A 14,711-nucleotide genomic window follows, 5' to 3' on the forward strand; every position below is an offset into this window, starting at 1 on the left:
CTTTGGCAATTGGCAGCTTGGCTAGATTACACTTGCACTTGCTTTAAACTTTGCATTTTTGCTGCCATAATGCACACATAATGGATTGTTACCACAGTGATCTAACATCACTGATGTTCTGACTTAATTGTAATGACATTTATGCCTGGAGGCCCATGCTTTTTTACCAGGGTCAATTGGCCTTTTTTGTCTATATTAATTGTATTTGTAATTATTGATTAATAAAGTATTGTTTTTTTTACCTAATTGTATAGAACTCCATTTTTTTTTTTGTTCATGGATATGGACACCACTTACTGCAGGGTGCGCAGGCACTGGAGAGTGGGAGTCTCAGTCTGGTACTCAGTCTGGCCTGTGGGCTGCTGTGAGCCTGTGGCACACTGTAATGGCGGCCTCTGCCTGTCTTCTCAGAATCTGCCTCATATCCGGAGGGTTCAGAGGTGTACTTACTTGCACGCTGTACATGACAAACCTTTGAACCCTGTTTTAACTCCGGCCGGATCCAATCACGCGCCACGCGGTCTCAGCCTGCTCGGCAGTCAGTCCCACCCGCCCCGCTGTCAGCTGTGTGTGGCCGGCCGCTCTCCACTACCATGGCCAGGAAGTGTTCTTTCATTGTGCGCCCCTGCTTCTATGGTTGGTACGCCCATATTCCCGTTACAGAATTGTAATATATCCATAAAGATCGGACGCTATACGGTGACATGTGAGTTTCTTGTGTAAATCGGATGAGTCTATGGGTTGGTAAAAAAAAATAATAAAAATAAAATATATTGCCATACAGCGCCACGGTATAGGATCTGATTATTATGGATACATCGTTATTATGGAACACAGGTTACTGTAAATGGTTAATAGCTGCTGTAAAAAACGAATGGTACACGGAGAACAAGTGAGAATACGGTCGTCCCACTTTTCGGGATGAAACTCTGAATGATACGGTTTTGTGAACCTCCCCTAAAACTAATAACAGTAATGATCCTGGGGGGTCGTCCATAATGGGGTCCACAGATCACATGACCTGTTATATTAACTGTTCTGCCAATCAGATTCCCCTCCCTGTGATGTCACCGGTCTCGGGACAAATTTCTTACAACATTATTATTGTTCAGCTGCAAATTCTAATCCAGGCATTACCATAAACTAATGGGTGACCTACACGTAATATAGCATGAAGGGGCTCGGAGAAGGTGGCAGTGAAGGTGTGTAAGTGTCTGATGGGGTCACACAGCTCATAAAAGGACAACTGCCCGGCCTCATAATCCAGACATATCCTGAATCTATCACTGGAGATCTTGTCAGGTAACTGGATCACTTTACTGTCATGTCTCACTGAATACTGATTATTATATCTCCACAAACTCCAGGACTTGTTATTTTCTCCAATCAGTGACTTCCACCCCCTCCTGTCTATACTGGGATAACACATCCCGACCCCCCACACTCCTGATCTACTGATCTCCACATCCCAGTAATGTCGTCCTGAGGTAAATCCTCTCCTGCTCATCACCTGATTATAATACTGGAATCTCTCTGCTGTTTCTGGACGTTTCTGCTTCTCTCCTACTTCGGTTGCAGTTTTCAGGTCGTCTGATATAAGGAGATAATTACCAGCTGTGGTTACATCCAGTAATATGTCTGCAGGACCCTCCACATAGATCCCGCTCCTTATACCTGATATTACCTCACATAATGTGTGTGAGATCTCAGCCACTTCCAGGTCACCTCCATCATGTGGCTGTTTATCATGTCCTCCTGTGTCCTCATCACCTCCCTCCTCCTCAGGATCACACAAGTCACCGGTGTCTGGTTCCTGTAAGACAGTCAGTGGATCCGTCATGTTACACAGCTCCTCAATGTGTCTCATCTTCCTGGACAGCTCTTCCTTTATTTCCAGCTGATGGATCAGAGCAGACAGTGACAGTGACTCTTCCTTCTCCTGCCTGGAGATCTCACTCAGGACCTTCTTCTCCAGGTCGTCCACCCGTCTCCTGATGTCTGTACACAGGGCAGTGACTCTCTCGGCTTCTCCAGTTGCTTTTTCTTGAGCTTTTCTCCTGCGCTCCTCCAGACTCCGGACTCTTTCCTCAGTCTTCTCTCCCTTTGTGATCAGTTTCTGGAGAACATTTCTCAGTTTCTCCTTCTTCTTCTTTGAGGCCTCATCCAGCATCTCCACCCGATGTCCCCGATGTTCTCCGGCCAAACTGCAGGACACACAGATACAAGCCGCGTCCTCAGTGCAGTAATATTCCAGGATCTTCTTATGGACAGAACATTTCCTTTTCTCCAGAGAAGTGCTGGGATCAGATAAGACGTGTTCTGCTGATTTGCTGTGAACCCTCAGGTGTTTATCACACAGAGAAGCCTCACAGTGTAGACAGGATCTAACAGCAGGTACCGGAGAGTCCACACAGTAAGTGCAGCAGATCCCGGTGATCTCCTCTTGTTCTTGCTGAGTAATCAGGAAACGTTCAGCGACATTATGGAGATTTATGTTCCTCGTCAGTGTCGGCCGCTCCTGAAACTCTTCTCTACAGTCAGGACAGGTATAAACTCCAGACCCGTCCTGTGTATCCAGCACACGACCAATACAGACCCGGCAGAAGTTGTGTCCACATCTCAGCGTTACAGGGTCCTTAAATGTAGATAAACAGATGGAGCAGAGCAGCTCGTCTCTCAGATCAGCAGACGCCATGGCTGACGGAAGAAGGAAGAAAGGAAACTGAAAGTGTCTAATGCTGAACAAAGGGCAAAGTTGTAGTTACACCCAGTCACTTCACCCACGAGGCTGAAGTTGGTTTCTTATTCGTTCAGTTTCTTATTCGGAGCTGAAGTTGGTTTCTTATTCATCAGTTTCTTATTCGGCAATTTTTTCTTTTCTGTTTTTTGCATGTTTAACAACTAAAAATAATCATCACAATAATAACATACAATGCAGCGAGGTGCCCTAATGTGAATACGCTTAAAAACGGCTACAAAAACAATAAAACTGGCACAAAAATGGGCATCAAAGTGGGCACCAAAGAGCGCTGAAGAAAGGGTTAAATGCCTTGGGCCACTGATCTAGCACTGCAGACATATAGAACAGGGCGCCCCGCATCCAAACCAGTTATTTCCAGCCTGGCCCAAATGGGTTCTGGGCACCAGAACTGGCATCAAAGTGGGCAGACAGTCAATTCTTGCCATTTTAATAAGTAACTGATGTTTTTAAGGGGTTCAATGCCTTTGGGCCACTGATCTGACACTTAAAATACACACATATTTATGCCCTGCATCAAATCCAGGTCCCTCCAGCCTGGCCCAAATGGGTTCTGGGCACCAGAACTGCCATCAAATTGGGCAAACAGCCCATATTCACAGATTTGAATAAGTAACTGATATTTTTAAGGGGTTAAATGCCTTTGGGCCACTGATCTGACACTTAAAATACACAGATATTTATGCCCTGCATCAAACTCAGGTCCCTTCAGCCTGGCCCAAATGGGTTCTGGGCACCAGAACTGGCATCAAAGTGGGCAAACTGCCCATTTTCACAGATTTGAATAAGTAACTGATGTTTTTAAGGGGTTAAAAGTCTTTTGGCCACTGATCTGACACCTGAAATACACAGAAAGTGATGCCCTGTATCAAACCCAGGTCCCTCCAGCCTGGCCCAAATGGGTTCTGGACACCAGAACTGGCATCAAGGTGGGCAAACAGCTCATTTTCACAGATTTGAATAAGTAACTGATGTTTTTAAGGGGTTAAATGCCTTTGGGCCACTAATACGACACTTAAAATTCTCAGACAGTGATGCCCTGCATCAAACCCAGGTCCCTTCAGCCTGGCCCAAATGGGTTCTGGGCACCAGAACTGGCATCAAAGTGGGCAAACAGCCCATTTTCACAGATTTGAATAGGTAACTGATATTTTTAAGGGGTTAAATGCCTTTGGGCCACTGATCTTACACTTAAAATACACAGAAAGTGATGCCCTGCATCAAACCCAGGTCCCTCCAGCCTGGCCCAAATGGGTTCTGGGCACCAGAACTGGCATCAAAGTGGGCAAACAGCCCATTTTCACAGATTTGAATAAGTAACTGATGTTTTTAAGGGGTTAAATGCCTTTGGGCCACTGATACGACACTTAAAATACACAGAAAGTGATGCCGTGCTGGAGGGACCTGGGTTTGATGCAGGGCATCACTTTCTGTGTATTTCAGGTGTCAGATCAGTGGCCCAAAAGCATTTAACCCCTTAAAAACATCAGTTACTTATTCAAATCTGTGAAAATGGGCTGTTTGCCAACTTTGATGCCAGTTCTGGTGCCCAGAACCCATTTGGGCCATGCTGAAGGGACCTGGGTTTGATGAAGGACATCACTTTTTGTGTATTTTAAGCGTCGTATCAGTGGCCCAAAGGCATTTAACCCCTTCAAAACATCAGTTACTTATTCAAATCTGTGAAAATGGGCTGTTTGCCCACTTTGATGCCAGTTCTGGTGCCCAAAACCCATTTGGGCCAGGCTGAAGGGACCTGGGTTTGATGCAGGGCATCACTTTCTGTGTATTTTAAGTGTCGTATCAGTGGGCCAAAGGCATTTAACCCCTTAAAAATATCAGTTACTTATTCAAATCTGTGAAAATGAGCTGTTTGCCCACTTTGATGCCAGTTCTGGTGTCCAGAACCCATTTGGGCCAGGCTGAAGGGACCTGGGTTTGATGCAGGGCATCACTTTCTGTGTATTTCAAGTGTCAGATCAGTGGCCCAAAGGCATTTAACCCCTTAAAAACATCAGTTACTTATTCAAATCTGTGAAAATGGGCTGTTTGCCCACTTTGATGCCAGTTCTGGTGCCCAGAACCCATTTGGGCCAGGCTGAAGGCACCTGGGTTTGATGCAGGGCATCGCTGTCTGTGAATTTTAAGTGTCGTATCAGTGGCCCAAAGGCATTTAACCCCTTAAAACATCAGTTACTTATTCAAATCTGTGAAAATGGGCTGTTTGCCCACTTTGATGCCAGTTCTGGTGCCCAGAACCCATTTGGGCCAGGCTGAAGGGACCTGGGTTTGATGCAGGGCATCACTTTCTGTGTATTTTAAGTGTCGTATCAGTGGCCCAAAGGCATTTAACCCCTTAAAAACATCAGTTACTTATTCAAATCTGTGAAAATGGGCTGTTTGCCCACTTTGATGCCAGTTCTGGTGCCCGGAACCCATTTGGGCCAGGCTGAAGGGACGGGTTTGATGCAGGGCATCACTTTCTGTGAATTTTAAGCGTCGTATCAGTGGCCCAAAGGCATTTAACCCCTTAAAAACATCAGTTACTTATTCAAATCTGTGAAAATGGGCTGTTTGCCCACTTTGATGCCAGTTCTGGTGCCCAGAACCCATTTGGGCCAGGCTGGAGGGACCTGGGTTTGATGCAGGGCATCACTTTCTGTGTATTTCAAGTTTCAGATCAGTAGCCCAAAGGCATTTAACCCCTTAAAAATATCAGTTACTTATTCAAATCTGTGAAAATGGGCTGTTTGCCCAATTTGATGCCAGTTCTGGTGCCCACAACCCATTTGTGCAAGGCTGAAAGGACTTTGGTTTGATGCATGGCATCACTATCTGTGTATTTTAAGTGTCAGATCAGTGGCCCAAAGGCATTTAACCCCTTAAAAACATCAGTTACTTATTCAAATCTGTGAACATGGGCTGTTTGCCCACTTTGATGCCAGTTCTGGTGCCCAGAACCCATTTGGGCCAGGCTGTAGGGACCTGGGTTTGATGCAGGGCATCACTGTCTGTGAATTTTAAGTGTCGTATCAGTGGACTAAAGGCATTTAACCCCTTAAAAACATCAGTTACTTATTCAAATCTGTGAAAATGGGCTGTTTGCCCACTTTGATGCCAGTTCTGGTGCCCAGAACCCATTTGGGCCAGGCTGAAGGGACCTGGGTTTGATGCACGGCATCACTTTCTGTGTATTTTAAGTGTCGTATTAGTGGCCCAAAGGCATTTAACCCCTTAAAAAAATCAGTTACTTATTCAAATCTGTGAAAATTGTTATGATCCGGTGACCTTGGAGCAGCATGAGAACTTTCACTGGATAAGGTGGCCACTATACTGACCGCAATCCTGAACTTAACACCGCAACTAGAAGTAGCCGTGGAGTGTACCTAACACACCTAGACACCTCGTCACAGCCGGAGGACTAAATACCCCTAAAGATGGAAATAGGAATACTATCTTGCCTCAGAGCAGATCCCCAAAGGATAGACAGCCCCCCACAAATATTGGCGGTGAGTCGGAGAGGAATAAACATACACAGGCAGAAAAACAGGATTTAGCACAGGAGGCCACTCTAGCTAGATAGGACAGGATAGGACAGAGTTCTGTGCGGTCAGTATTAAAACCCTTCAAAAATATCCACAGCAGAATATACAAAAACTTCCTACATCTAACTAAAGGATGTAGGAGCGTAAATCTGCAACTCCAGTGAATCCTACAATCAGAGCAGGAATACAAACAAAAACAAGCACACAGCAGTGTACCACAGAAACAAAAACCAAACACTTATCTTTGCTGAATTTGGCAGCAAGCAGGAGAAGCCAGAAAGTGATCCAACACTTCCCAAGGAACATTGACAACTGGCAAGGGCTAATGAATCCTGCACACCTAAATATCCCAGTCAGAATTGTAATCAGCAGATACATCTGGCCAGGACTGCAACTCAGAGACAACTGCATTCCCACCTACAACCACTGGAGGGAACCCAAGAGCAGAATTCACAACAGTACCCCCCCCCCCCCTTGAGGAGGGGTCACCGAACCCTCACCAGGGCCCCCAGGACGATCAAGACAAGCCAGATGAAAGGCACGTACCAAATCAGCAGCATGGATATCAGAGGCAAAAACCCAAGAATTATCCTCCTGGCCATAACCCTTCCATTTGACCAGGTACTGAAGCTTCCACCTCGAAAAACGGGAATCCAAAATCTTCTCAACAACATATTCCAACTCCCCATCAACCAACACAGGGGCCGGAGTATCAACAGAGGGAACAACGGGCTCCACATATTTCTGCAACAAAGATCTATGGAAGACATTATGGATAGCAAAAGAGGCCGGAAGCACCAGTCGAAAAGACATCGGATTAATAATCTCAATCTTATAAGGACCAATAAACTGAGGCTTAAACTTAGGAGAAGAAACCTTCATAGGAACATGACGGGAAGACAACCAGACCAGATCTCCAACCCGAAGCCGGGAACCAACACACCGACGACGATTAGCAAAACGTTGAGCCTCCTCTTGAGACAACACCAACTTGTCCACCACATGAGCCCAAATCTGCTGCAACCTGTCCACCACAGAATCCACACCAGGACAGTCAGAAGGCTCAACCTGCCCAGATGAAAAACGAGGATGAAAACCAAAATTACAAAAGAAAGGCGAAACCAAGGTAGCAGAACTAGCCCGATTATTAAGGGCAAACTCGGCCAATGGCAAGAAAGCCTGATCATCCTGATCAGCAGACACAAAGCATCTCAAATAAGTCTCCAAGGTTTGATTAGTTCGCTCGGTCTGGCCATTTGTCTGAGGATGAAATGCAGAAGAAAAAGACAAATCAATGCCCAGCCTAGCACAAAAGGCCCGCCAAAAGCTAGAAACAAACTGGGAACCTCTGTCGGACACAATATTCTCCGGAATACCATGCAAACGAACCACATGCTGAAAAAACAACGGAACCAAATCTGAAGAGGAAGGCAATTTAGGCAAGGGCACCAAATGAACCATCTTAGAGAACCGGTCACAAACAACCCAGATAACAGACATTTTCTGGGAGACCGGGAGATCAGAAATAAAATCCATCGAAATATGCGTCCAGGGCCTCTCAGGGACTGGCAATGGCAAAAGCAACCCACTAGCACGGGAACAACAAGGCTTGGCCCGCGCACAAGTCCCACAGGACTGCACAAAAGATCACGCGACAATGAAGGCCACCAAAAGGACCTACCAACCAAATCTCTGGTACCAAAAATGCCAGGATGACCAGCCAACACGGAACAGTGAACCTCAGAAATCACTCTACTAGTCCATCTGTCAGGAACAAACAGTTTCCCCACAGGACAGCGGTCAGGTTTGTCAGCCTGAAATTCCTGAAGAACCCGTCGTAAATCAGGGGAAATGGCAGAAAGGACCACCCCTTCTTTCAGAATACCGACCGGCTCTAAAGCCCCTGTCACACAAAGCGAGATCGCTAGCGAGATCGCTGCTGAGTCACAAGTTTTGTGACGCAACAGCGACCTCAGTAGCGATCTCGCTAGGTGTGACACGTAGCAGCGACCAGGCCCCTGCTGTGAGATCGCTGGTCATGTCGGAATGGCCTGGACCTTTTTTTGATCATTGAGGTCCCGCTGAGTAGCACACATCGCTGTGTTTGACACCTTACCAACGACCTCGTTGACTTGACATCCCTCATTGAGGTCTGAATCGTCATGAAATAGCTGCCATGTGACATCGTTGTACAGGTCGCCGCATCGCTGCTGCGTCGTTGGGGAGATCTCACTGTTTGACATCTCACCAGCAACCACATAGCGACGCAGCAACGATCCCTGACAGGTCGTATCGTTGTCGGGATCGCTTTAGCGTCGCTAAGTGTGACGGGGCCTTAAGACCTCAGGAGAATCAGGCAAAAAACTCCTAGAGAGGGCATCAGCCTTAATATTCCTAGAACCCGGAAGGTACGAGACCACGAAATCAAAACGGGAAAAAAACAAGGACCATCGAGCCTGTCTAGGATTCAGCCGTTTAGCAGACTCGAGGTAAATCAAATTCTTATGATCGGTCAAGACCACAATACGGTGCTTAGCTCCCTCAAGCCAATGTCGCCACTCCTCAAACGCCCACTTCATAGCCAACAACTCCCGATTGCCGACATCATAATTGCGTTCAGCAGGCGAAAACTTACGGGAAAAGAAGGCACACGGTTTCATTAAGGAACCAACAGAATCCCTCTGAGACAAAACGGCCCCTGCCCCTATCTCAGAAGCGTCAACCTCAACCTGAAACGGAAGAGAAACATCCGGTCGGTGCAACACTGGAACAGAAGTAAATCGACGTTTAAGCTCCTGAAAGGCAGAGACAGCCGCAGAGGACCAATTCGCCACATCAGCGCCTTTCTTCGTCAAATTGGTCAAGGGTTTAACCACGCTGGAAAAATTAGCAATGAAACGGCAATAAAAATTAGCAAAACCCAAAAATTTCTGAAGGCTCTTCACGGATGTGGGCTGAATCCAATCATGAATGGCCTGAACCTTAACCGGATCCATCTCTATAGACGAGGGAGAAAAAATAAAGCCCAAAAAAGAAACCTTCTGCACCCCAAAGAGACACTTAGACCCTTTCACAAACAAAGCATTGTCACGGAGGATCTGAAATACCATCCTGACCTGTTGCACATGAGACTCCCAATCATCGGAAAAAATCAAAATATCGTCCAAATATACAATCAAGAATTTATCAAGATAAGTCCGGAAGATATGCATGAAGGACTGAAAAACAGATGGAGCATTAGAGAGTCCGAATGGCATAACAAGGTATTCAAAATGGCCTTCGGGCGTGTTAAACGCAGTTTTCCATTCATCACCCTGCTTAATACGAACAAGATTATATGCCCCTCGAAGGTCAATCTTCGTAAACCAACTAGCTCCCTTAATCCTAGCAAACAAATTGGAAAGCAAAGGTAAAGGGTATTGAAACTTGACCGTGATTTTATTCAAGAGGCGATAATCTATACAGGGTCTCAAGGAACCATCTTTTTTAGCAACAAAAAAGAACCCCGCTCCCAACGGTGAAGAAGATGGTCGAATATGCACTTTCTCCAAAGACTCCTTAATATAGCTCCGCATGGCGGTATGTTCAGGCACAGACAGGTTGAAAAGTCGACCCTTAGGAAACTTACAGCCTGGAATCAAGTCAATAGCACAATCGCAGTCCCTGTGCGGTGGAAGGAAACTGGACTTGGGCTCATCGAATACATCCTGAAAATCGGACAAAAACTCTGGAATTTCAGAAGAGGAAGAAGAGGAGATTGACATCAAAGGAACATCATTATGAACCCCCTGACAACCCCAACTAGTCACAGACATGGACTTCCAGTCCAACACAGGATTATGTACCTGCAACCACGGAAAACCCAGCACGATAGCATCATGCAAGTTATGCAACATCAGAAATCGACAATCTTCCTGATGGGCTGGCGCCATGCGCATGGTCACCTGTGTCCAAAACTGGGGCTTATTTTTAGCCAAGGGTGTAGCATCAATGCCCCTTAAAGGAATAAGGTTCTGCAAAGGCTGCAAGGGAAAACCACAACGCTTGGCAAACTCAAAGTCCATTAAATTCAAGGCGGTGCCTGAATCCACAAACGCCATGACAGAAAATGATGACAATGAGCAGATCAAGGACACAGATAACAAAAATTTAGGTTGAACAGTACTGATGGTAATTGAACTGGCGATCCTCTTTGTCCGCTTAGGGCAGACAGAAATGACATGAGAAGCATCGCCACAATAATAACACAACCTATTTTTTTTTTTTTAATTCGTTTATTAATTGCAGAATAAATCATACAATACATACATTTGCATTTGATTCTATCATTATCCATTATGATATATAATGTGAATCGTTACAATGCGTAGTATTACAAAAGTAATAAACAGTGCATGTCAATCACAAGTATCTTATTATAAAACCTTAACTACCTCAACTACTAAAAGAACGAAAAGAACTAAAAGAACACCGCCAAAAGAAAGTTCCGTATAGATTTCACCCTGTAAGTAATGTCTCCAAAACCACAGGCCTCACTTCCTATGTATATATTAGAGTATTATAGGTTATAGAGTAAGATGAGAGGAGTTCCATTTACCCCATATTTTCTCAAATTTATCTGGACATCCTCTATTCTGATATAGTGTCCGTTCATACGGGATAATTGAGTTCACTAAATCCACCCAAGCTCTAAGAGTTGGGCAAGAACCACCCATCCATCTCAGCGCCAGTACCTTTCGCGCCAGGAACAGTGTTTCTCGTAAAAAAATCTCAGTGTGGTGGTCCCAAACTCCTGCATCCCACACCCCAAATAAGCAGGTCAATGGCTCAAGTGGGACAGGGATCAACAGCAAGGATGTCAACAATGTTGTCACCTCTTTCCAATAATGAGAGATAATGGGACATCTCCATATCATATGAATAAAATCCGCATCACTTAAGTGACATCTCAGACAATCTGACGAATGGAGACGTCCCATCTTGAAAAGACGAGTCGGGGTCAGATAGGATTGATATACTATGTACAGCTGAGTCATCCTATTGTTAATTGATGGGGAAACCTTAGTTGGAGATTCCAAAATGTCTTCCCATTCTTCCCCCAGCGTATCCGGAAGAAGCCTCTCCCACCTTTTCTTAATAGAATCTATAGTAGACCCCTCTCCTATGGATAATAGATAAGTGTATAAAGAGGAGATAAGTCCTTGAGGGCCTTGTGAATTGAGAATACCTATCAGTGGAAGAGATGAAATGGCTCGACCCGTACCCACATTTAGCATGTGTGATTGAAAGGCTGATCTCAATTGCAGATAACGGAAAAACTGGGATCTTGGGATGTTATAAGTATTTTGTAATTGTTCAAAGGAGGTAAAAAAAACCCTGGTTGTGTACATTTCCTACTGAGAGAACACCGTGTGATATCCAAAATTCCGTGGATGGGTGGCCCAATAATCCCGGGAAATAACTGTTATTCCACAGTGGCATTTCAGCCACTATAGCAACAAATTTGGTTATTTTTTTTATTTGACTCCATATTGATCTTGCCAACCGAAGCAAAGGAAGCAAACGGGGAACACCGACCCTCTCCATCTCCAAAAACCCCAGTGGACAATCGATCCTAGCAGAGTAAAGCAGATGACTCTCTGAATTAGGAAGAGGATTAGAATTATTGGGCATCCACTTATTTATCATTTTAACCTGCCCGGCTAGATAATATAAGTAGAAGTCTGGCAAAGCCGCTCCTCCCCCCCGTCTCGGTCTCTGTAGAGTAGATAACCTAAGTTTAGGCCTACTTTTCCCCCATATAAAAGACGTGGTTAGGGAATTTAGAGTCGCAAAGAGGGATTTAGGTATTGGGACAGCACTATGTTGAAGGCAGTAGTTTAACTTGGGAAGCAGTATCATTTTGATCAAGTTAATGCGGCCAGCCACAGAGAGAGGGAGTTTATCCCAAGTATTAAATTTAGATTTTACCAGATCAATTAATGGGTAAATGTTAAATTGTAAATCAAATCTACTATGTTGAGATATATGTATTCCCAGATATTTGAAATTAGAGACAATGGGTAACGCCGAGAGAGTCCCGAGACGCAACATTGGGACATGAGAAAGAGGCATCAGGGCAGACTTATCCCAATTTATATAAAGACCAGAGAATTTGCTAAATTTGTCTATAATTGTTATTACTTTTGGTAGCGTATCCTCTGTTATCCTCCATAAATACCACCATATCATCAGCATAAAGGCCAATAATATCTACCCGATCTGCAATGCGTATCCCCTTGATGTCACTGGAGGATCTCATCTGTATTGCCACAGCCTCAATCGCCAATGCAAATAGAGCAGGGGAAAGAGGGCACCCCTGGCGAGTTCCTCTATGTAAAGAAAAAGGCTCGGATATTGAGCCATTCACTATCATACGCGCCCTAGGTTTTGTATATAATGTTCCTATCCCTTTCAGAAATCTGTCCCCAAAACCATACTTCCGCAAACATGCAAATAGAAAGGACCACTCGAGGGAGTCAAAAGCTTTGGCTGCATCCAGCGATGCCAATGCCCACTTATTATCTGGCTCCAAAGAGCTATATTGAATAACCGATTGGACCCGTCTAATATTGATGGAAGTACTTTTCCCAGGCATAAAGCCTGTTTGATCCGGATGTATGAGATCCAAAATAATCGTATTCAGTCTGGTAGCCAGAATTTTAGTAAAAATTTTGTAATCTACGTTCACCAGGGATATAGGTCGGTACGATCCACAATCGAGAGGATCCTTCCCCTCTTTCCTGAGTATTGGCATCATAAAACGTTTCAGGGACAGACTCTCCCCTCCATATTCCCCCGAGTACCTTCAATAGAAGTGGCGCCAACTTGTCCCTGTATTTCCTATATAGTTCAATGGGGAACCCATCAGGACCCGGGGCCTTCCCTGTAGCCATGTCCGCCATAGCCTGCTCCACTTCCTCCAAAGTAAACTCCGCATCCATAAAGGCCTGTTGGGATGGGCTCAACGAGGGAAACGTTATATCCGATAAATAATCCAAACATTCATCAGTATCAAAACCGCTACCAGATTTATATAACAAATTATAATAATCGTGAAAACCTTGAAGTACCTCATCAGTAGAGGATACTAATGTGCCATCAGGCATACGGATTTGTAATATTGTGTTGGATGTATTGTGTTGGCGTACTAAGAAAGGCAAGAGCGTACTGGCCTGGTTCCCCAGCTCAAAATAGGACTGGCGGGTAAAGAATAATTTACGTTTCGATTTAACGTCTATATGTTGGGCATACAATCTCTGGGAGGTGAGCCACTCAGCCCTGTTACTGCTGGTCTGATTTGCTATATATGTAGCCTCTGAATCCTTTAATCGTTGCTCCATCTCGTCATCCTCCCCCGCCGTCACCCTTTTAATGTAGGAGATTGTAGAGGACAAGCATCCCCTTAAATATGCCTTCAGAGTGTCCCAAAATAAACCAAGATTCTGGGGTTCTGGATGTGCTAAAATAAAACAATTTAATTGTTCGACTGTCCTGTCACTTGAATCTATCAATTTCAACCAGAAAGGGTTTAATTTCCAGGATCTATTGTTATTGGATTGACCATATTTAAGTTTAAGAATTACTGGACTGTGGTCTGAAATCCCTCTGTTACCATGTTCAATATTATCCACCTGCAGTGCCACGCCACTAGATCCAAATATATAATCTATACGAGATAAAGATTGTTTAGTGGATGAGTGGCAGTTATACCCTCTATCCTCCGAATGACTCATTCTCCACAAGTCCAACCAACCGCTGCCATCCATAAACAGCGCCAGCTGGGAGGGCGATTGAGGCAAAGACTCCCCGGATACTGTGTTATCCAACCTCACTCTGTCCTTAGAATGGTCCATTACTAGGTTGAAGTCACCCATGCAAATAACATTGGCATCTGGATATTTTAAGGAGAAACCCAATGCCATACGGAGAACCGACATACCAGCAGGGGGAGGGTTATAAACACAAAGTATCACATATTCACATGAATTGAGAATTGCATGCACAAAAACAAAGCGGCCCTCCGGATCCCGCCGTGCCTCCCTCGCCTCCCACCTAACCCCCCTGTGTATCAATAAGGAGACCCCTCTTGAGTAGCTAGTATGGAATGCATGGAGCGACCACTGTACCCATGGCTTTTGTATACATCGAACCGTATCCCTAGTCAGGTGTGTCTCCACCAATGCCACTACATGAGGATTGTGTTTTTTGATCTGTGAAAATACTTTAACTTTCTTCCGAGGAGTCTTAATACCCCGTATGTTCCAGGTCATATATATAATTTCAGATCCCATATTTATATAAAAAGAGAAAAATAATATATGTCAACAATATTATACGGGCGTGATCCAGAGACACCCCACAGAGCA

The 14,711-nt window shown here is 44.8% G+C and overlaps 1 protein-coding gene across 1 annotated transcript; it reads right to left on the reverse strand.

Annotated features, from left to right (window-relative positions):
* Positions 1 to 962: 962 nt before the first annotated feature.
* Positions 963 to 2,716, reverse strand: LOC138675288 (E3 ubiquitin/ISG15 ligase TRIM25-like). Its single transcript, XM_069763378.1, has one exon. The coding sequence runs from the start codon at positions 2,693 to 2,695 to the stop codon at positions 1,109 to 1,111; it is 1,587 nt and encodes a 528-aa protein (XP_069619479.1). The 5' UTR covers positions 2,696 to 2,716; the 3' UTR covers positions 963 to 1,108.
* Positions 2,717 to 14,711: the final 11,995 nt, after the last annotated feature.

This window comes from Ranitomeya imitator, chromosome 4 (genome assembly GCF_032444005.1).
Source record: "Ranitomeya imitator isolate aRanImi1 chromosome 4, aRanImi1.pri, whole genome shotgun sequence".
Taxonomy (NCBI): domain Eukaryota; kingdom Metazoa; phylum Chordata; class Amphibia; order Anura; family Dendrobatidae; genus Ranitomeya; species Ranitomeya imitator.